Raw genomic sequence first — 22,864 nt, 5'->3', positions numbered from 1 at the left:
AACTGATCTACATTTCAGTGCAACACTGTGTTCTTATTCTGATGTTTCAGTATGGGTTGCTGTGCTTAAGGGTGTTATTTACTGTAGTTTGGACTTGTGTGTTAAAAAACTATTAATATTTCATAGGTCTCACATATTTTTTTTCCTCCCAAAGTGTCTTGTTTTAGTATATGAAGCTACACTATTTTTACCCCTTTTTTTTTCTTTAGTACTCATGATTTTTTTCTTGTATATGCTCTAGACTGGAAACTTCACTTGCATTAACTCTGATTTTTCAGATATTTTTTCTGCTGGGAGTGAAATAACAATTTTGTTATAGCCATGCCATAACATATGTGTGATTAGCATTGTTCCCTTTCAGCTGAATTTTGTCATCCTTCTTTGTGCTTTTCATGAAGCCATCTTCCTGATATATTTTTTTTAATATGAGCCTCTTCCTTTCTCTGAAATGGATATGTGATTTTCTATCTATGCAGTCTTCTTGAAATGTTAAAACTTGCTTCATCTTTACACTGGTAATTACAATTACAGGGCCTAGTTATACCCTGTATCTTTTTGGTTTATTTGTTGTTCTCCAGTCATCATATTCCAGTCTCAACTGGGTTTCCTATCTGACAGTGCAACATCATTTCCTTCTATGACTTTGTTTACAAACACAGTTGTTTGAGGCTCAGGTCAAATTCATTTGACAAAGTGTCTAGAAATACATGCAGCTTCTCTCCAGCGATGACAGAACTTTCCTGGTCCCTGTATTTGAACTAGAAATAATGAGACTATTCAAGACACATCTTCTACCCCCACATACATATTGTTAAGAGGCAGGCACTGATAAACTGGTTTGGAGTATTTGACACAGGCTGACTTCAACCTTTGATGAAACCCTTATTGCTTTATCTTCCTATGGTATTTTGACTATTGAAGAGTTCTTCTTTTTCACCCTCAAAAACATGTGACATAAACCAATGTTGGCATTATCATTCCCATTCTTGAATAGCCTTATCAGTTTCAAGATCCCATTAGCGACTATTGCTTTTAAAAGCCTTTGTGAACTTTCGCACTTGCTTTTCTCTTGATAATTTTTCTCAGTTTATACCCCACATTGGGAGAAAGTATCTTATTTTGTTTGTATTTGCATATCAGTTTCTGCCTATGGACTTCTGAAAATTCACACTCTGAAGAAAGCACAGGAAGCGTTCTGACATTCTGGTTTTAGTAAAGACACAGTACTTATGAAAGCAGTACTGCTTTTTGTTGTATGCTTAACTAAAAGCTAAAGTCTTGGTCAGAAAATGAATCCTAACCCTACTTTAATCATAGAATACTAGAATGTCTTGAGTTGGAAGGGACCCACAAGGATCATTGAGTCCAACTCCTGTCCCTGCATGTGACAACACCACAGTTCACACCATGTGTCTGAGGGCATTGTCCAGTCTCTTCTTGAACACTGTCAGGCTTGGGGCCATGACACCTCCGTGGGGAGCCTGTTCCAGTGCTCCAGCACCCTCTGGGTGAAGAACCTTTTCCTAATGTCCAACCTAAACCTCCCCTGACACATCTTCCTGCCGTTCCCTCGGGTTATGTCATTGGTCACTGGAGAGTTCAGCACCTGTCCCTCCTGCTCCCCTTGTGGGGAACCTGTAGCTGTGATGAGGTCTCCCCTCGGTCTCCTCCAGGCTGAACAAACCAAGTGACTTTAGCTGCTCCTCATATGGCTTCCTCTCCAAACCCTTCACCAACTTTGTGACCTCTTCTGGACACTCTCCAGTAGCTTTATATCCTTTTTTGTTTAGTGACTTAGGGCAGTTTTGAGGTGTTTCTGAGACCAAAGACAACTGAGAACGGGATGGTTTGGAGAAAGGGAGGTGGCAGCAATACCTGTGGAATTAGTTGATCACATTGATCCCCACCTCCAATGTACTGGCATGTCAGCCTAATGAATTTACTAAGTATCTAGAAGTTTAATTCTAGCTGATGTGTACAAATTCATTATTTTGCTATAAAATGACAGAAAGAGGCTAAAAGCAGGATTGTTACTTTTATATTTCCATTTAAATTCCTTTTGAAATCTGAATGATTTTGTATATCGGTCTGTTTGTACGTTTTTTCATGTACCCAGCTTTTTTTAGTACTTCACTGGACACACGTGGTCAGGATGCTGACTGCCCTGCCGGGTCAGCCCGGCTGCCCACAGCGCACTGGGACGGAGGGCAGAGCCTGGCTCACACAATTCATTTGTTTATGGTTAGTGCTAGAGTTAGGTTATGGTTGGAATCGATGAGCCTGAGGGTCTCTTCCAGCCAAAATGATTCTATGATTATTCACCTTCTCTGTTAAACCTATGGATTAGTTGTGAGAAATTATTTATGTAAAAGTTGGAGCATCTTGAATAGTGACCTGAACCATTTGTATATTCAGAATGTTGTCAGTTAACTTGAGTGTCAAATACCTTTATTGATGCTGATTATTTTTCAGTTTTCCCAGTTTTACCTTTCCTAAGGATATTTGCAAAGTCTATGCTGCAAACCTTTGAGCATGTAAGGTCTATGATTTTAAAAACCACCTGCCCATGTTAATATGGGCACCCAAGCGAATATAATTTATCAGTCATCAAGATTTACTAATATGGCTTTAGCAGTGCAGTAACATGCTGTGAAGGCTTCTGCTCAGAGCTGACTTGCCTGAGGCAGCACGGAGCCACTTGCCTCTGAAACGGCCTGTGCTGCATTCCCCCCAACAAATGTGTGTGAGCAAATCTTCAGTGAGTTTCAGTCCATTATACCCATGAAAGTGCTTAAAGTTTGGGATTTATGTGGATGTCAGCTGTCATGTAAATCAGAAAGCACAGTGATAGTCTTCAGCTGGAAAAAAGGTGTAATTCACTGGGAAAAATTTTGGTAGTGATGCGCAGGATGGAAAGCAGTTCAGTTTTGTAACATGGGCATTTTCAGGAAGGAATATTTTTAGTACTGTACATTATTTCATAACTGGCATTCCTTTTTTAAAAAGTTATTTAAATAAAATACTATTTTAGGTAAAAATTACTTGTAGACTTTTCTATCTTTTGTCTTTTTCAACTTGCTTGACTTGAACAGGACTTGAAATCGCAGTCAATTTACTGTTTTGCTTTCAGGCGATACTCCTTTTTATGCAGACTCTCTAGTAGGAACATACAGTAAAATTATGGATCATAAAAACTCATTACATTTCCCAGATGATGTGGAAATCTCTAAGCATGCAAAGAACCTTATCTGTGCCTTTTTAACTGATAGGTAAGTGCATGTATTTTTCTGCTAATGTTTTTATTTCGGATGGTATTAGCACATGTATGTTGTAAAAATTTAATTTCTTTTTTTTTCTTCTCCTAATCTCTGTTCAAATCTCTTCTGCAAAATCTCCCACTCTCTAGTTTTTCTTTTGGGATGTTGTTTCCAGGTGTTGGCTTTTATGTCTATGAGCAGTTCTGACAGCTCTTGTTAAGAACACAGTTTGTGCCAGACAAATCCTTTCAATTGCAGTGGATAATACAGTCACAAAACTGTAAGGCTGAAGTAATTTGTAAGCTCCAAGGCAGGGACCAACCAAATTATTGTGCTTGGTGTCTACGTGAGTGTTAGTTAAAAAAATGAAAGCAAATACTTTTATGAAAATAACCCTCTGTTTACTGAGTTCGTTTAAGCTTGCTTAGACTGTTTGAACATTTGCTTTGTTTTAGTAATTGACAAGTGTAGCGAACAAACCAGCAAGGATGTTGTTTTGTCTATAAATAGATCCTGGAGGTCTCCCTTTGTGAAACTGAGCTGTTTATCAATGTTAAGCTTTGCAACCTTATTCTTGACCTGAACACTTACATTTTTCTTTAGTTCCAGAAAGCAGAGATATCTGTTTCTCTGATTGAACAGAATGCTGTAGGTCCATAGTTAGATCTGGATCGATGATGCCTCCTTGTGCTTTGCTGTGATCCTCTGAATTTGGCTGCAGCAGAAAATCTCTACCCTTTATAGAATGAGGGATTAGGAAGAAAATTGCCTTATAATGAGTTTTGCATTTGAAGAGAGATTGTTTGCTCTGTTGAGCAAGATCGCGGTTAGTCAGGAAGGATGTGCTTTTTACAGTGTTTTTCACCCTTACTAGCTGAAGGGTAGAAAGAAAATATGAGTAGAATTGAATAAAGTAAATGTGGCGAGGTGTACTTCCACTATGTGTGTCCATCTTCCTGTTTATGTTTAATACAATGCTCAAGTGCTTTATTGGAAACAGATGCCTTCTTTCCGTATGCGTGATCCCTGCCGAAGCACTTACAGGAGGAATAAGCATTGACCCTATGATTTACTGTTTCTCTTACACGCATTGTTTTTATGTCCTGTTCTTGCAGATAGTTTTAAGAGAGAATTCTGGTCAAACTAGAAGTTTCTTGTTGCACTTGAGATTTATTTCACTGCAAATATCAGCAGAAGATGTGTCAGGGTTAGTTATGGGGCAGAGGATAGAATTCTTAAAGTATTTATTTCACTCCAGCTTTGAATAGCCGTTCTGGGCAGTACGTCAGACCTTCATTCGCATCTTTGTCATGTGGTTTGGCAGACATGGAACTTCTGCAGTTTCTTTCCCCTGAGGGTGTTGGGTTTTTATTTGTGTTTTTAGTTTTTTCTTAGTTCTTGCTTCACTCCCCACGTGGCAGACTCCAAATTCTGGACATTTGAGCAGTCACAGGGAGAGAGCGTGCTAAAAAACACAGTACATTTTATATAAGAAACTACAGAGCTGTGGTTGGTGGTTTATTAGGTTTTTTAAATTATTATTTGACTATTAATAATCTTTACTGGAAGTTTCTTTGCTCCTTATGAGTAACTCAGAGTTTAAATAACGAAACCCAAGTGTTGTTTTTTCCTCATGTGAATTTGGCTTAATTGTTATGCTTAGGGATGTGCGTCTTGGGAGAAATGGTGTAGAAGAAATAAAGCATCACCCTTTCTTCAAGAGTGATCAGTGGAACTGGGACAACATTCGAGAGAGTAAGTAAATTACCTTAAAAGTTCTATTTTTATTCAGAATTTGCAATGCAAACAGTGAAAAAAACTTCAGGCTTTATAAATTAAGCATTTTTTAACTATCAAGAATTTGCGCAAACTTCTGTATTTAGCATTTGTATTATAAAAACTCTTACCAGTAAGGGTTAGTAAATAGACGTTTTTCCTACTGGAATTATCCTCAACTTTATCATGCTTTGAATGTATAGATTTCTGCTTTGAACAACAGAAATGGATGTTTTAGAATTCTAACTAAAAAGAATGCATGGTATGTTCTGTTTCCTTGTGGCTTTTGTTGTTTTGTTTGGGGTTGGTTTTTGTTTGTGTTGTGGGGTTTTTGTTTGGTTTCGGTTTTGTTTTTTTGTTTTTGTTTTTTTAACTGTAGACAGCAGTTTGACAATGGTCCAGTCAGTTTTACTGCTTTTCATTTAAGGCATTGTGAACTTGCTGGCTTTAGGCAAAAATACCGAAATAAGTCAGTTCATATCATGAGCTCGGTCATTATTTATCGTATGTTTACTAAAGTTTCTTAAAATGATGACTGTGTTTAGAGTTCTGTTCTCAAATGTGATTACCTTAGGAAATACATTTTGCACATTGAATGTTCTGGACATTGTAATGTAGAAATAGGTATCTCTAGAAAAAAATGTTGACAGTAGTATTTACAGATCTGCTTCATGGTTAATACATATTTAACTAGTGGCACAGCTTATATTACAGGCCTTTTAACATTATAGAGATACCAGTATACAGCAAGTGACTGAATCTTGGAGTGAAGTTAAGATCTTTTCTTCCCTTTTTATAGCTGCTGCTCCTGTTGTTCCTGAGCTTAGTAGTGATATAGATAGCAGTAATTTTGATGACATTGAGGACGACAAGGGAGACGTGGAAACCTTTCCAATCCCCAAAGCCTTCGTGGGAAACCAACTGCCTTTTATAGGATTTACCTACTACAGAGACAATTTGTATGTGATCATTTAATATGCATTTTTAAAACTACACCTCCAGATTTTTCTTCTGTCCTTTTTTTCACTCAAGATACATAATTGATTCATTGCATGATATTAATTTATGTCCAGTTGTGAAGGTAAAAAATGCAGAGTTTAAGTAGAATATGTAATTTACTACTATTTTGGTTACTTTAACTGCATTTAAGAACAATATTTTTACATGCACAAAATTATATAGTCTCCTAAAAATATTTTAGAGTTTAAATACTGATAGATTTGTCATTTAGTTCTAAAATGTCTTTTTATTGGTAGCTTTAGAAAAATGTTTATGCAAGATAATAGCTTTCTAGCACTCAAATAGTTAAATCATTGTATTCACTAAAACAATATAAGCTGCTGTGGATTTGAAAGCATATGTTATACTTTATTTAAGAAGAGTTTCAAATCAGAAAGATGCATTCAGACTGAAATAAAATGAACGTGATTCTGAGAATAGCAAAGGACAAATTAAGACTTGAGAGAATTGATTAAAATGGCTTGACTGGCATGGTTGCCAGAGTTGTTGAAAACTTGAATAAGAGCTGGAGGGATTTGTTGTTGTTTTTGACAGGTTGCTAAGTGACTCCTCTCAGTCTTGCAGAGAAAATGAATCCGTGCAATCTAGTAAAAATGAGGTTAGTGCCTTTGTTCATAAGTAACAGTTTGATTAACTCATTTTTTTATGTCTGTTAAGGAAAGACAAAGTCTTAAAATGTTTTCAGTAACTTTTGGGGGAGAGTTTTTTGTCTTTTAATGGTCCTCAATGAAAAGATATTTTCTCTTTACAGGGCAGCAAGGAGGTGAGTATATTATTTGAAATACGAAAGGAATAAAAAAAAAAAAATTCCTACATAATTTGGATGAATGAGAAATATCTGAAACGTTTGTTCACCAAACTGTTAACAGTAAACTGGTTGTATTTTGCAACATATGCACGCATTAAGGTACTGTAGTCTAAAGATGAATGAATACAGGTTTTTCTTGAATTCCTTTGGCATCTAGGATTTATTTGGAAAACAAATGGGTAAGGTTCTGTTTGCTGCAAACAGCATCACTCTTGGGAAGGTTCTGAATTTTGGCTCCACGCTTACTTGAGTGATTCATGGCTGATTTATTCAGAGTTTAGAAAAGCAAATTGTCACCTGCAGTGATAAAGGAATATTTAAATTGTGCTCTCCGTTGAAGTTAGCATCTGGATTACATTTATCCAGCTTTTGGAGACTGACAATTGAATTTACATTTGCAGGTGACAGGGGAATGCTATGGAATTTTCATGGACTGACTTACATCATTATGTTACTTAAACATTTGTATTATTAAAGTGTAGATAATATATCATTAATATTTCTTAAAGCTTAGAACTCCTTTTCAGAGTTTAAAAAATAAGTAAATGAAGTGCATTTTGTATTGACCAGCATAAATTGAAATGCAAATATTAGACTCCACTTCATTCCATCTGTTATTGCTGAATAGATGGAATAGTTTTACACATTGCTGAATAGATTAGTAGTTTCAGAGCTTCCCTTTTTAAAGGAAACTTGACTGCTGTTTAAAATACGTAGTATAACATTTGTGATATTTGCTTTACGTTGTGATAGTACAAGTAGTTGGTAAAATTTCCATTTTACTTCTGACAACTTTTTCATTTGTATTTTCTCAAGCAATGAATCTCTGTTCTTGGTGTCCTTTTCAGGGCCACTGTTCTGAGACTCTTCTAATTATAACAATTACACTTTTTTATATTTTGTGTTTGGGTGGTAGAGGACAAGGTGGAAGGGAGGAAAATAAATGCATTTGGAAGTCTGAAGACAGAAGACAATTCCAAAATTTATTATTTATAGTTTATCTCATGAATATTTAGGTACTTGACTGATTATTTCTTTTTAATATTTTAATAAGCAAAACAAAGCACTCCCAAACCTGAGAAGTGTTCATTAGTTTCTGGATGTGTTGGACTGACAAATTCTTCTTTATGTGAGGTCATTGATCATGGTTAGTAATATTCTCTGGATACTGTCCAATTTCATCACGTACCCTCCTTTTTATTTTTTAATTTTATTTAGAAAAGACCATCCCAAAAATTCTGCTGCAGTGGAAAGTCGCTCTCTGCAGAGAACGAGTACAGCAAAGGGAAAGTAAAAATATTCTTCGCTCTTAGAAATGTTATGACTCACAATCTGTGGTACATAATTGTGCAGTTGTTAGATTTAATGTAGCATGTGGCAAATTTCGATGCTGGGGATCTGTGTCTTTAAAATCTTCAGGATTAATACCTGTAAAGATACAACCTTGTAATGATGGTTTTAAAATAACAGTGGAAGATTGAATTCATTTTCCTCACTTTGCATTTTTTTTTTTGTTATTTAATTGAATTACACTTGTTTTATGTGAGAGCATTTTTATATGTGGGCCATGCTTTTGGTATTTTATACAGTTTCAGAAAAAAATAAGCAAGCTTGAAGAACAGCTCAGTAACGAATTGCAAGCCAAAGATGAACTAGAACAGAAGTACAGGTGAGACTGTTTTGACATGTTTGGTATGTTTATAAAGAAGTTTTATTACATTTTTTTCAGTGCTTAAAAGCATTTTTGTTCACTTCAGGAATTCCTGACCCTGCAAGCAGACCTCACTGTATATTGCTGCCTTAGTTATTGCTGCTCCTGTGACTACAGGAGGTTTGAGTTTTTGTTGTTGGTTTTAAACCTCCATAAGAATCTCTGCATTGTTTGAGTGGTTTCCCCAGTTCTTGAAACTTCATGTGATTGCTGAAAATAGAGTATTTTACATAAAATAAATGAGTCACATCTAAACACGATAATGTCTGTATAATCAGCAGATTTTAAAAATGTTTTTCAAAATTCTTCAGGTCTACTAACACTCGTTTAGAGAAGACAGTGAAAGAGCTCGATGAAGAGGTAAGTTATTTCTTATTGGAGTTAGAACTTTAATGTTTGCATGTGGCTTTTTCCTTAGGAAAGAGCAAACTACTTTTGAGTAACTGTGTTTTTATAGCAGGCATGAAATTGTTGTCACCGGTAAAATAGTTTCATTATGATTTCTGCGCTACAACTTTCAGCATTTGTTTTTTACCCTGTTTTTTACTTGGAGGCCAGCTGGATATGAATATCCTATAGATTATTCTAAAAATGGAAGATGTGAGAGTCGTGTTGCTGGAATAGGAGGGCTACTGGTCTTTGCACTGTTCTAACAGTGTCGGTACAAGGACCCGATTTCATGCCCAAATTTGCACCTTAGTGCTACTCCAGATTAGTCATCTCTTTGGTGGACGTGTACAACTTAATGTATTCCTCATCCAGATGCATGTCAAGACCTTTACAGAGCGTGTATGTTTTTGCGCTCCCAGAGTGGCTGCTGAGCAGGTTTAATTGATACATCAAATCCAAATGATCAGACTGTTTAAATTGTAAAAACTCTTGGCCATGGTCATCCTGGGCTGGATGTGACCACAAGTTCTGGTAACACTGTGTTTGCTGCAGGGAAATACAGTGTGTCCTTCTCCAGTGCAAACTAAACTGAATGCTTGAGCTGTCTTTTTATCATTTAAAGAGTATCAATTTTCTGTATGTAATAGTGGTGTGGTTTTTTTAAATATATCCAGATATCTTCAAGGAAGAACGTAGAGTCTGCACTCAGACAGTTAGAGAGAGAGAAGGCTCTTCTTCAGCATAAGAATACAGAATACCAGAGAAAAGCAGAACATGAAGCAGATAAGAAACGCAATTTGGAAAATGAGGGTATGTTGAACCATGCTTTGAAGGGTTCTGGTATGATGTGGGGTTTTTAAGGATAAAATAGATGAATTGTATTTCAAATTGATACTTTTTATGACAGTGGTTAACAATCTTGCATTGTTTTTTGTTACAGTTAACAGCTTGAAAGACCAGCTTGAAGATTTAAAAAAGAGGAATCAGAACTCTCAAATATCCAATGAGAAAATCAATCAACTACAAAGACAGGCATGCCATCTTTCTATATGTGTATTTTAAAATAACAGCTATTTGAAGTACCAGACTTTGTTAGGAGGGAATTGAAATGTGTAATGGAGTTTTAAAAGTTGTTCTTTTTGGTCATGTTTTGGTCTTCAAAAGTAATCTTAAAATATACTCCTTTTTATTTCTTTAATCCATAAAATCTAGTATTCTATAGTAGAAATGGAAGTTGTTATATTTCAGTTGTTTCTGAAGTATGTTTTTATCAACCCTTAGTTGGATGAAGCCAATTCTTCGCTGCGGTCAGAGTCTGATACGGCAGCCAGGTTAAGGAAGAACCAGACAGAAAGCACCAAGCAAATCCAACAGCTGGAAGCCAATAACAGAGAACTACAAGATAAGAACTGCCTGCTAGAGAATGCGAAACTCAAACTGGAGAAGGACTTTCTCAATCTTCAGTCAGCTCTAGAATCAGAAAGGAGAGATCGAAGTCATGGATCAGAGATTATCAGTGATTTACAAGGTATTCCCACAAATCTGAAGTAAGGCTTGCTTCTCATTTCAGAAGTAAAAATAGGTTTTGGTGATGTTATTTTAGCTTCAAATTGTGACTGGATTAGTGTGCTGGTCTATACAATGTCATGTAAGTGTGGACACACATTTAAGAGAGAACATTTATAAAATGTTATTGATAACTTTAAAAATTACCCTTAATAGTCAGGATTAGAAGCTATTGCATGTTACCTCTGAGTGGATATAGTACACTTTCTTTTTACTCACACACTGCCCAGCCTCATTGGTGTTTTGGTCATTTTTAGGTCGAATATCTAGCCTGGAAGAAGAAGTGAAAAATGGAAAGAGTGCATTAGCCAAACTGGAAATGGAGAAAAGACAATTGCAGGAAAAACTTACAGATTTAGAGAAGGTAACAGCATTTCTTAGTGAGCATTGGTGTTACATTCTTATGGAATTTTTTAATTTGCACTATTATTACTTGAAACTTAGAGACAAAAATTTATGCAAAAAATAAGCCTGATTTTCAGTGTTTCTTCTTTTTCTTTGATTTTTTTTTTCCAATTTGAGAAGAGTCAAAAAAACACGATTTCCCTTATAATACATTATACTTCTGAAGTACATAATAATGTTAATCCAATGGGTAGCTTAATAATGCAGTTGTAACATTTTATTTCATCTGTTTAGTTTTTTTTAAACTCTCAATATTGCTAAAAGTAGAACAGCTTCTGTTAATATTTTTTTTGAGAAATTTGTCATTGAAACAAATGTGTTGAAAAAATTCTTCAATAAACTTACTCTTGGAGCCATTCTTCTTACAGGCAGTAATTCCGTAATTGTTTGCAACTGGGGATGTCATTGTGCATTTTTGGAGCACTTTACCATCCGTAGGAAAACGTATGTAGAAAAGACTTCTCAGCTCCTTAGAGTCTGAGCTCTCTTTTCTACTCTCAGTGTACTTCCCAGCAGCACGTTACTCTTGTTTGAAATTTTGTCTTTAACCTGATGTGTTTAATGTTTTATTCAATGTTGTTCTTTAATAGGAAAAGAGCAACATGGAAATAGATATGACATATAAATTCAAAGTTATGCAGCAGAACCTCGAACAAGAAGAAGCCGAACATAAAGCCACAAAAGCACGATTAGCAGACAAAAATAAGATCTATGAATCTATTGAGGAGGCAAAGTCAGAAGCCATGAAAGGTATGTATTTGACATCACAGTTAGGTATAAATGATACAAAGTAGATAATGTAATCTTTTAATCCTAGTGGAAGCCTAAGTGTAGGCTTTTTTCCATTATTCCCCTGTGTTATATACTTAGTGTACTCGTTTCTTTTTGTGTCTTCCTAAATAAAATATAGGTCAACCACTTAACAATGTAAATATGTAGACCAGATAGAGCTAGAAATGGCAAAGCCTTTGCTACATTTCCATAGTCACCGTGCATATCCTGGTGTATCTCATCACAACTGAAATCTCTTGGAGCGATGGATAATTACCAAACATCTCCAGAAAATTACTTTTGAATTAAATGTTTTATGGCAGCTACTTAAAAAGCTACCTGCAGCTCCTGTCCTTCCAACTGCAAAGCTTTCGCAAAAATTTGGAGCATGCCAATGCTCAAAAGAAACACAAATGAAGCAGTAATAATGGCTGAATCACTTGACATACCAGGTTCTCAAACAGTTTCAACTCTTCAAATGATTTCAAGTTATCATAATCAAAGCAACACTTTAGCAGATTTACATGGAACATTTTTTTAAATCCACCTTTTTATCTATCTCATATGCGTCGCAGATAAACTGAGAGTTATCTTGAAACTCAGAAGTGGGAAATAGCTGTCAGTCAGGAATGCTTGTAAAAACATCCTCTGGGATTGGGTTTACTGTGAAAATTTTAATAAATCACTTTTCAGCAATCTTTCTCTTCAGTGTTAAAAGGTTAAACATGTTTATTGTTAATAGGGGGTAGACCTACTCCTCCCCATGCCCTCTAAAATCCCCTGCTTTACACTGACCGACATCTTAAATCTCTTGCTTCACAGAAATGGAGAAGAAACTTTTGGAAGAGAGAGCTTTAAAGCAAAAAGTGGAAAATCGGTTGTTAGAAGCTGAAAAGCAGCGCTCCATGTTGGATTGTGATCTCAAACAATCACAACAGAAAATCAATGAGCTTCTCAGGCAAAAGGATATACTAAATGAAGATGTAAGGAACAATGATAAAAGGAGTCTTGAGTGGAACCTGGTTTTCAGTGTCGTAATGCTTTCCCTATTATAGCTCTATTTAGGAACGTTTGTGAATGAAAATGGCGGCAACTTTTCCTTCTCTGTATTTGGAGCTTTAAAAAGTATATTGAATGTAGTTTCATTTTTCTGAACTATTTTGACATTACTGTGCTTAAAAAGTTTTTCTTCTGGAATGTGAAACGCTGTGAGATTGACATGGAAAAACTAGCTTGCTTATTGCATGCTAATGCCTTCGTTCAGGAAACAGCTTTGTCCATGAAAAAATGGGAGCATGTTGTACAAAAATGTAGAGGAAGTCAATAAGAGAGACTGTTTAAATGTCACTTTCCTGTGTAAATCTGTAAAATTCACAGGTTTCTGTTTATTTTTCAGGTAAAAAACTTAACATTAAAAATAGAGCAAGAAACACAAAAGCGTTGTCTCACTCAAAATGACCTCAAGATGCAAACGCAACAGGTCAACACTTTGAAAATGTCTGAGAAGCAGCTAAAACAGGAGAATAACCACCTTCAGGAAATCAAATTAAGTCTGGAAAAACAAAATAATGAACTCCGCAAGTAGGCAGAGTTGCTCTTGATTTTTTTTTTTTTTTTAATAATGTTAACTGATTTGTAATTGTTTTTTGGCAAAAAGTGGGAGCCATATTAATTTTTAAAATTGCTGCACTGAATATGCTATTCTACAGTGCACAACTATATTGTAGTTTAAAATAATTACAGTGAGGTTGGAGGTTTGCCCTAGTGATTCAGCACTATGTAGATGTACAGTAGATGTTCGCTACCTGAAAAATCTGACACAAAAAAACCCCAAGAAGTGCAGCTTAAACACCAGAGTGCGAGGAATTCAGAGAAATACTTATTTAAAGTAACACTTATTTTAAAAAGAACTTAGGACTTCAGTGAGGAAGAAAGTTACTGGCAGCATTAGTCCAAGAGAGGTTGTTAGAGCTGGACAGTAATGCTAATAGAGAGCTGTAAACATACCTATTGGAAATATCCAGTACTAAAGATGTTTAAACACATCTGTTGGGCTTTCAAACAGGAGTTTTATTAAACCCCAGCAGTTCTTCAGCATCTTAAAAGCAATATTTGCAATTGCTCATAAATACATAAATGAAATTTTACGCAGCACTCTTGTGACTGAAAAAAGAAGTTTAGCGCGTATATCAGACACACCTCATTCTTAGCTCTCTTGTGACTTCTGATGGTTTATCGCCTTGTGCTTTACCTTGGCTGTCTGCAAAGACGCAGTTACTCACTGTGATCAGGACTACACGTGACAGCTGCTGTGATGTGACACCCTGGCAGAAATCCTTCCTGCCACACAACTGTGCTTTCTATGGAACTGACTTCGAGTTGTTTTAATAACACATGAATTTAATACGTGGTGCATGTCAAAGAATACAGACATGTTTTCACAGACCTAAAGCAATCTGTCAAATCAGTGATGTTTTACATGGAAATAAGATTCTCTCAGTGACTTGTACCAGTTGAAGTGTGTGACACTGCTGAAGTTGGCTTGTGAACAGGGTTAAACTGAGCTCAGTGAGTGTAGCATTCTCAGCTCTGCATGTGAAAGGGAGAGAAACCCAGAGAAAGCCTCAGGTTTAACTGCCAGCCACACTGTGGTCAGGAAATGACTGGAGATTTTAAGAGTGCAGATGCTCTCTTTTCTGTTTACTTCTTTGGAATATCTTCATATCTTTTATTTTAAAGAATGTAATTCCTTTCTAGGGAACGTCAAGATGCAGATGGACAAATGAAAGAGCTTCAAGACCAACTTGAAGCTGAACAGTACTTCTCGGTGTGTTTTATGCTTCTTTTTTTTAATACTAATTCATTTACTAAAGTACAATGTTAGCTTTTCTTCTTCCTCCTCCGGTGTCAGATGTTTCACATCTCTGACTTAAAGCTAATTATTTTCTTATTCCTGTCTTCATTCTTATCTGCAGCCTTGTCATGACTCCTTAATCTTGATCACTGAGCAGTGTGAAAGAGCTCACGCTAAGAAACGTCCCAGCTTTGGAAGGGAATCCCAAACACAGTTTAGAGAGAGGGAGGAGTCAAGTGGTTCATTTCTCCTTTTCCACAGTGTAAATTATCTTCTGCATGTTTCAAGCCCTTTGCATTCAGTGTCTCTGCCATGCTGTATGGAGGAGAAGAGCTGTATTCTCAGAATCACAGAATGTGACAAAATGTGCATTTAAGGCTTGGAAGGAAATTTTTGCATTACAACCGAACTTGGTAGAGGTCATTGGGAGATTTTGCTTTATTGTGATAAAGTACAACAGAAAAAAATAGGAATTGTACTGAGAAATCATCACTAGCATATGAAGGTTAATTTATTTTAACAGTGGACAGCAAGTCACACTGCAGGTAAAGGCCAAAACGCTTGCTTCAGAATTTAAGGAAACTTAAGATTTCACTGTGGTATTTACATCAGGAGGAGAAGGGCTATCCAAAGTTCTAGTAGATCAAAAAGATGCACATGTGCAAGGAGAGAAAGGGAGATTTGAGATCTGTTGACTGCTGTGGATGGGCCAGAAAGAGAGAGACTGTATTCAAAGCCCTGCAGTCAATCCACGTGCAGCTGTCTGTCATGTCACTTGTATTCAGTCGCTTGAGTGTACAGAGCAATAGAATTTTTCTTTCATTTCCTTTGTAGCTCTAGATCTGTTATGCATTTCAAAAAAATCTTGAATTTCAAATGCTTTTCTAATCTTTTTTTCCCCTCCTCCTATACTTCTTTTTGCTTTATAACTGACATGTTGTTTTATGGATTTATAGGGTTGAAGTCTAAATTCTACATACTACCTACATTAGACAAAGATTTAAAATAGTAGAGAAAAATAGTGATATTTTTTTTCCTTGCTTCTGATACTTCTGATTTTCTATCTAATAGTAATTTTCGTATTGACAGTGTCTTTAACAGTATGTTTACAAATATATAAAATATATATCATACATCTATCTATTCACAAACATACAAGTTAACCAAAACTTTTTGGGTATGACGATGACCTAAATTTAGAGAAGCCATTGCACAATTATACTCTTAATTGAGTGTGTGATTAAAGAATTGTAGGCAGTGTCATCTTGCATAATTTTTTGTGTACCTTCAAGCTACAATATGCAAGTCATGTCCTTTTCACAACTTTAAATTCTAGACTCTGTACAAGACGCAAGTTCGAGAACTTAAAGAAGAATGTGAGGAAAAGACCAAACTTTGTAAAGAAATGCAGCAAAAGATACAAGAGTTACAGGATGAGAGGTAGGTTTTTACTAGTTGTACGAACATGTAGAAGACAAGGAAGGTGGTTTTTTGTTGTTGTTTTGTTGTGGTTTGTGGTGGGGTTTTTTTGGTGTCTTGGTGGGATTTTTTGTTGGTGTTTTTTTTTTTTGTTTTTTAACGCACACACCCGCACCCCACCCCTGCCCTAACCTCCCATTTTTTTAAGTTAGTAGAAGTAATAGCATATGTCAATAATTTGCAGGGATTCCTTGGCTGCTCAACTAGAGATTACTTTGACAAAAGCAGATTCAGAACAACTTGCACGTTCCATTGCTGAAGAACAGTACTCTGACTTGGAAAAAGAGAAGATTATGAAAGAGCTGGAGATTAAAGAGATGATGGCCAGGCATAAACAGGAACTTACTGAGAAAGATGCCACCATAGCCTCTGTGAGTAATATGATTTGTGATTTTGGTAGAGGTTTACATGGGCTTGAGTTTCATTTGCAGTTTGAGTTATATATACATTGTTATTTAGCAAACTTAGACGTAAGTGATACGCAAGCATAGCTTATATTTTACAAATATTTATTTTCTGTGAATGAAATACAATCTTATGTTTCTTCCATGCATCTCTCTGACAATTCTTTCTTCTGTGTCCCTACCCCTCTTACAGCAAGTCCTCTTACCCTTCTCCTGGTTTCACTCTGAAGCATTTCCTTCTGTCCTGTAGTGCTTTTATATGCCAAATGTCTTCTGTTACATAGTCATGTATGCTTTTTGTTTTGTAGCTGGAGGAAGCAAACAGGACACTAACTAGTGATGTGGCTAATCTTGCTAATGAGAAAGAAGAACTAAACAATAAACTGAAGGAAGCACAAGAACGTATGTATCCTCTGAACCAAATGTAATTTTATTTGAAAGCAGTTTTCTTTAATAGTACTTTATTTTGTAATGAGCTTTCATAGATTTTTTTTTCTATTACTTTGCTACAGAAATTACGAAACTAAAGGAAGAAGAAGCAAATGTAGGAAATATTAAAGCACAGTTTGAGAAACAGTTGTTGAATGAAAGAACATTGAAGACGCAGGTAAGCAAATGTGTCTAAATGAATGAAGAGATAGCTTACCATAGAAAGTTTTCTATTAAAAGTGATTTGATTTATGAACACTATCTATGTATACCATGGAACACTTTATTCTTTTTTGCTTCTGAAACAAAATACATTGATCTTTTTTTTTCTTTACTTCTACTAAGTCGACATTCAGTGTAGTGAAACTGCATCCTCATGGTTCATTGTAAAGTAACTCCTAATCCACATGCAGTTCTCCAGCAAAAATTTTCATTTCAGTCATGTGAATTCATATCTTGCTGTTTTCCATCTTGATATGTATTCCTCTTTACATTCCATAAAACATTATGTTTCCAATTTTAATCTGGCTTGTTTTTTGGAACAAATGACATTTTAATTCAAAGATACATTTTGGGACTAGCTATTGGAAATGGTAGAGAATATTTAAATGAATAGAAGTGTTCAAAGCAAATGCTTGTTTAAGGCGAAAATGACATCATTACCTTCTTTTCAATTTTGAGTAGTACATTGAATTAAAGCAACTTTATAGTACCAGATACGCAGGGCTTTTAGTTCAGTTTGATTAAAAATGTCTGGCTGTTGATAGGAGAGAGGACTATTTCTTATTTCTTCATAATATAACTCTGTATTTATTGGTGTGTTTTTTGTCATTTTTTTTCCTTCACCGTGGGAAGGCTGTGAATAAATTGGCTGAGATCATGAACCGGAAGGGTCCAGTCAAACGTGGAGCTGACACTGATGTACGGCGGAAGGAAAAGGAAAATAGGAAACTCCATATGGAACTGAAGTCTGAACGAGAAAAGTTAACACAGATGATGATCAAATACCAGAAGGAAATCAATGAAATGCAAGCAGTAAGATCCTTTTGCAATTTAAACACTGATAGTGTTTTCTGTATTTCTCATTGAATTGATACAGGCTTTGAGGTAGCGTATACAGTCTATTCCTCAATTTCCCATGACCGAAAGTGTATATGTAGAGAGACTGGCTGCAGAGTCTGCGTAATTTTCTGCTTATTTTCTCTGAATAACTGAGTATTGTGATAATAAGAAATCTTGTCACTTTGCCTTACAGCAAATAGCAGAAGAGAGTCAGATACGGATTGAACTCCAGATGACTCTGGACAGCAAAGACAGCGACATTGAACAACTTCGTTCACAGCTCCAGTCGTTACACATCGGTCTAGACAACAGCAGCATAGGCAGTGGACCGGGAGATGCTGAGACAGATGATGGATTCCCTGGTATGCTAATTTTATTAATATTTCTACATTAATTGGTTTTATGTCAGTGTTTCACCATAGAAGCTGAAGTATTAAATTAACCCTCTGATGATTCTGTGGCTTTTCATCTTTATGTGTTTCCACCATGTTATCAATGCTTTGACAGTGATCGCTATACACCTACTAACTAGATCTGTCTGTAGTCATACGTCTCACATCTATTTAAATAAATTTATTTTAAAAATTTTGTTGTACCCCATTAAAACTAATTTTTTTTCCCACTTCATTGTCGCGATTACTTTGCAATTACTGTGTTATGTGATGAAATGTAAAACTAATACTCTCTTCTTAGAGATTCTATTTTGACTTCTTTTCTACCTTTTTCCTCCTTTATGCTTTATGTTTAGTCCATATCACTCAATCCCACACTATGGAATCCATGTCTTTCACCTACCAGCACTCTTCCACCTCTGTCAGTATTGCCACTAAGCCTTCCAGTTCTCGCATGCTTCTCGATTCTGATTCTGACTCAGAGGAAGAACCTTTGTCTTGTTCCCACAGCCCTACAGAAGTTGATAGCACAGGTGATACCCCAGCGGACTGTTTGGTTTTGTTCTTATTGTGTCCCTTTGTTCTGTTTCAAAACTAACACTATTAATACATTATTAAACAAAAATCTGGCAGTAAACCTTGCCAGCAAAGACATGAAAAACTTTGCATGAACAAATAACTGGCTTGTTTTCTCTAAATGTTTACAGATGCTTGCTGCCATTTATACAACCACTGTTTTTATTAAAGCGTTGAATAAGTAAGCCTTATGGCCTTGTTTTCAAGTAGCCTCTAGCCAGTATCTACAGCTGTCTGCGTGACCCTAAGATACTGGTACCAAAACGTGAAATGTTTAAGTGAAATGTGGAGACATCTGACTCCTCATACTGTAAATTTACATTACTTGCTTGCAGAAATTGTCCTCTGAGTATTACTTTGTTTTGCCTTAATTTGAATCTTATATTTGATTCTTGTACAGTAAGGCAAGCAAAATTTGTTCTTTTTCGAGATACATAGAGCATATAATTGAATTGTATGGCTCTGGTAAAACAGAGCTTTATTTTACTAATTTTATTTTCATTTTTATGACTACACATAGACTGTGCTGAACAAAACTTCTGCAAAATCTTAGAGATGGGTTTTTTAATTACAGTCAAGTTTTTGTATTTCACTTGACATTCCTTTAAAGTGTGTACACTTTTCCACTGAAAGCAAAACTTGTTTTGGGATATTTGACGTTACTTCATCAGGCTAAAGAATAATGTGTTTCCTCTATATTTGTCATTCTCTGGGTTTTCTGTGAGGCTTCTAATAAAAGAATTGTTAAGTACATGCTGTTTTCCTTGTTAGCTGCTGTTGTGGTATCTGCATGGTTTTATTTTGTTCTAAAGTAAAAATCATACCTAAGCTAGGACTTTTTACTAACACGATTACAACAGATTTGAGGTATGATGGTTGTGTTTTGTTGGGTTTTTTCCCTACTAGTGCTTAAAAGCACATACTGTGAAAACTTTGAAATATTCTGCCCTTTCTCTGATCTGTTAGTATAGAATAGACACCAGAAATGAAGAAGTGTAATCAGGAGCTCTAATTTTTTTTCCAATTTCATGCAATAATATTGGAGGTTACAGAGAAAAATAGGAACTAAATTAATGCATTTTTTCACACCATTAACAAGCTACACATACTTTCTGGATATGGGGAAGGATTTTTTGCGTCAGCATTATGCTCGCTACCCTTTGTGTCAGGTGTAGTTGAAAGGAACAATTTAAAGTGGCAGGTATGAGGCAAAATGTGCATTCATAAATACTTCATGTATTTGATATGTACATTAAAATGTGTTGTCAACAGCAGTGATTGCAGAGCAATAAACTTTGAAGAGAGAGCATATTTGAATAAATAACCTTGCTTCAAGTCTCTCTAGACAAAATGAGAACTCTATGAATATCTAATAACTATTTGTTACGCTATGTTTAACATGGGCAGGAGCCTGCAACTGAGAAAGAAAATAGCTTTTGCAATTTTGAAGCATGTTCGTGCTCCTTTTGTGGGTTTGTGTTTGTTAATACTTAAGGCTTCAGTATTTTTGACTTGGAGGTTCCTCAGCAGCAGAGGTTGTCTCATAGAATCATAGTGTCCTGAGTTGGAAGGGACCCACAAGGATCATCGAGTCCAACTCCTCTGCTAGCGTGGAAAACTCATTAGGAAAATATTATTGAAATTGAGTAGTTCCTTTTAATAAAACATAGGGGAAAGAAATGCTTGTTATTGAGTGCAGCTATAGAAATAGAATCAAAGTCTTTGTGTTACCAAACACTAGGAAAGTGTGAGCTGCTGAGCTTTTGGTCAAACAACAGCTGAGCTGTTAATACTGTTGATAAATCCAATCTGACTAATGTACCAGTGTAATATAGAATATTGCAAGTGTGTGAAAGGGCAACTGAATTTAGGGAAGGCCTGAGGAGTAGCCAAAAATGACTTAATTTGTATTAGAAAGCCTAGGAGATTTAGGCAGAATTCAAAAAAAAAAAAATCAGAGCAAAAAATACGACTTAAAATACTAAACCTATGAAATTTTACCTGGTGCCTGGAGGGTATAGGTGATTTGTACTGGCAGTTTGCCTTTTTTTGTCTTGAACCAGATGTTGTGTGGTCTCTACTAATATCTTCAGATGCTCTTTTAAAAGGTAAAGGTTGATAGACATAAGCATTTTAAGTCTTGAAGAAATTACTAAAGGGATTGTGTGTGCTGTAATTGCAAGTTTGCTCTTCCCCTTTTTCCCCATGCCTACTAGTGTTTTGTGATTGCATTGTTGGTTATTGGCTGTATTCAGGAATACACAATTTAATTTATTCCTGAACATTTACTGCAAGGTCTTGTGAATAGTTAATGTTCTCATGTTTGCTCTGTTGCTTGATTATTGATCTTCAATAACTCAAAAATAATGCTTTGAGAATATTTATGTTCCTAAGCATGTATCTTTTTTTCAGAATCAAGATTGGAAGGCTGGCTATCATTGCCTGTTAGAAATAACACTAAAAAATTCGGCTGGGTTAAAAAGGTAAGAAAACCAAATTTATGATCTTATTTAATGTGTTTTAAACTTCCCTCATTTACTTAAGTGTATAAAATATAATATGTTAGCTGGTATAACTATGTCTGAGAGGAACAGATTAATACAATTGTGATAGGTGAAGACCCTTCTTTGTCCAGCCGGAGGTGAGAACAGCTGTTCGTGGTCTTCAAAGGTTTGTAAATTCAGCCATAGGCATTCCCAGCAGTATTACACAGATGGAATTTAGCGGATTCTGGAAACAGATGCCCTTGACAAGTTCTTTAGGAAATAAAACTAAAAACTACACGTGTGCCTTGTGCAGCCTTCACTTATTTACTGCTTTTCAGGAGCCTCCTTAGTGGGTCTTTGCTCACATTGTAACATACACAGTTTCATACCAGTTCACTTACTGCTCAGTCTAACTGTGCATTCTGGACAAAACTCTGGCAATAGGAGGTCTTCTAGTTAATTAGCTTTTTTATTAAAGTTGCTAGAAATCCTGGTTAGTACAACAATGAACTTTGTGAGTATGAGCTGTATTAGTTGTGAATTACACATGTAAAATAAGCATCCTAAGATGACAATTACTTTTGCTACCCATCTAAGTGAAAATTAAATCAGTAAAATAGAAATGAAAAGCTTTTGTTACTTTCTTCCAGACTTTAATATTTATCTCTCCATATATATTTAAATCTGTTTAAATATAAATTAATTTGAAAATGTAAATTGATTTATCGGGTAAGCATAAATTTGTTTGTTGTGCAATGAATTTATTGGCAAATCATGGACTCATTGTACAGTACTGCTATTGTCCATTTAGCTACCTTTTAATAAAATTATAGAATAATACTGCTGTGACATCTGCGGTAATTGCTGTGATGTCTTTTGACATGTGTGATGAGCTGGATTAAAATGTACGTTTTATCCTTTCCTGTCTCCTAACAGTATGTAATTGTAAGCAGTAAGAAGATCCTGTTCTATGACAGCGAACAAGATAAAGAACAATCTAATCCCTATATGGTATTGGATATAGAGTAAGTAATATCTCGTGCGATTTGTCCTCTGATTTGTAGGTGAACTTTGTCAGAAAGACTTACACAAAATGCCTTTGGATGTGCAGTCTGGGAGCACAACGTCAAATGAGACGTCCTTTTCTAATTAGAACTGCAGAGCTGGGAGCTTAGGTCCCCATCATGACGAAGAATCGTGTTTGCTGTAAGCAGTGGTGCGGCTGTGGCGGGCTGCTGGCTCTGGTGTCACCAAACGGCTCCCACCGGCTCAGCCAGATCTATCCCACCTGCCCAGTGTAGCAAAAAACATTCAGGAAACTGTAGCAGATAAGCTATAATTTTCAGTGTTTGTGCATTTTCACTTACAGCATGTCCAGAATGTGGCTTTTTAGAGGTTGGACTGTGGGGAGAGAAAGTGTGTTAGAAAGCTACAGGCAATTGTTAAGAGTCATGTGATGTTGGTTTTTCAGTGCTGTC

At 35.9% G+C, this 22,864-nt stretch overlaps 1 protein-coding gene across 3 annotated transcripts in view; it reads left to right on the top strand.

Moving 5' to 3' along the window:
* ROCK2 (Rho associated coiled-coil containing protein kinase 2) overlaps nt 1-22,864 on the top strand; it is a 102,102-nt gene that overhangs the window by 69,877 nt on the left and 9,361 nt on the right. For 2 of the 3 annotated variants that reach the window (XM_065835953.2, XM_071807057.1), the window contains exons 7-29: nt 3,131-3,269; nt 4,921-5,012; nt 5,833-5,992; nt 6,588-6,651; nt 8,451-8,530; nt 8,884-8,932; nt 9,637-9,772; nt 9,903-9,994; nt 10,244-10,490; nt 10,786-10,892; nt 11,524-11,683; nt 12,527-12,687; nt 13,101-13,285; nt 14,462-14,531; nt 15,895-15,998; nt 16,222-16,408; nt 16,750-16,843; nt 16,954-17,048; nt 17,726-17,905; nt 18,126-18,294; nt 18,681-18,857; nt 21,313-21,383; nt 22,323-22,411. In XM_065835953.2, coding sequence (XP_065692025.1) covers nt 3,131-3,269; nt 4,921-5,012; nt 5,833-5,992; nt 6,588-6,651; nt 8,451-8,530; nt 8,884-8,932; nt 9,637-9,772; nt 9,903-9,994; nt 10,244-10,490; nt 10,786-10,892; nt 11,524-11,683; nt 12,527-12,687; nt 13,101-13,285; nt 14,462-14,531; nt 15,895-15,998; nt 16,222-16,408; nt 16,750-16,843; nt 16,954-17,048; nt 17,726-17,905; nt 18,126-18,294; nt 18,681-18,857; nt 21,313-21,383; nt 22,323-22,411 — 2,908 coding nt within the window. The remainder of the gene's footprint in view (nt 1-3,130; nt 3,270-4,920; nt 5,013-5,832; nt 5,993-6,587; nt 6,652-8,450; nt 8,531-8,883; nt 8,933-9,636; nt 9,773-9,902; nt 9,995-10,243; nt 10,491-10,785; nt 10,893-11,523; nt 11,684-12,526; nt 12,688-13,100; nt 13,286-14,461; nt 14,532-15,894; nt 15,999-16,221; nt 16,409-16,749; nt 16,844-16,953; nt 17,049-17,725; nt 17,906-18,125; nt 18,295-18,680; nt 18,858-21,312; nt 21,384-22,322; nt 22,412-22,864) is intronic. The other variant, XM_065835954.2, reaches the window with a different exon arrangement.

The sequence above is a fragment of the Patagioenas fasciata genome, chromosome 3 (assembly GCF_037038585.1).
Source record: "Patagioenas fasciata isolate bPatFas1 chromosome 3, bPatFas1.hap1, whole genome shotgun sequence".
Lineage (NCBI taxonomy): Eukaryota > Metazoa > Chordata > Aves > Columbiformes > Columbidae > Patagioenas > Patagioenas fasciata.
The sequence above is the reverse complement of the archived record's forward strand: the minus strand, read 5'-3'. Positions and strand labels throughout refer to the sequence as shown.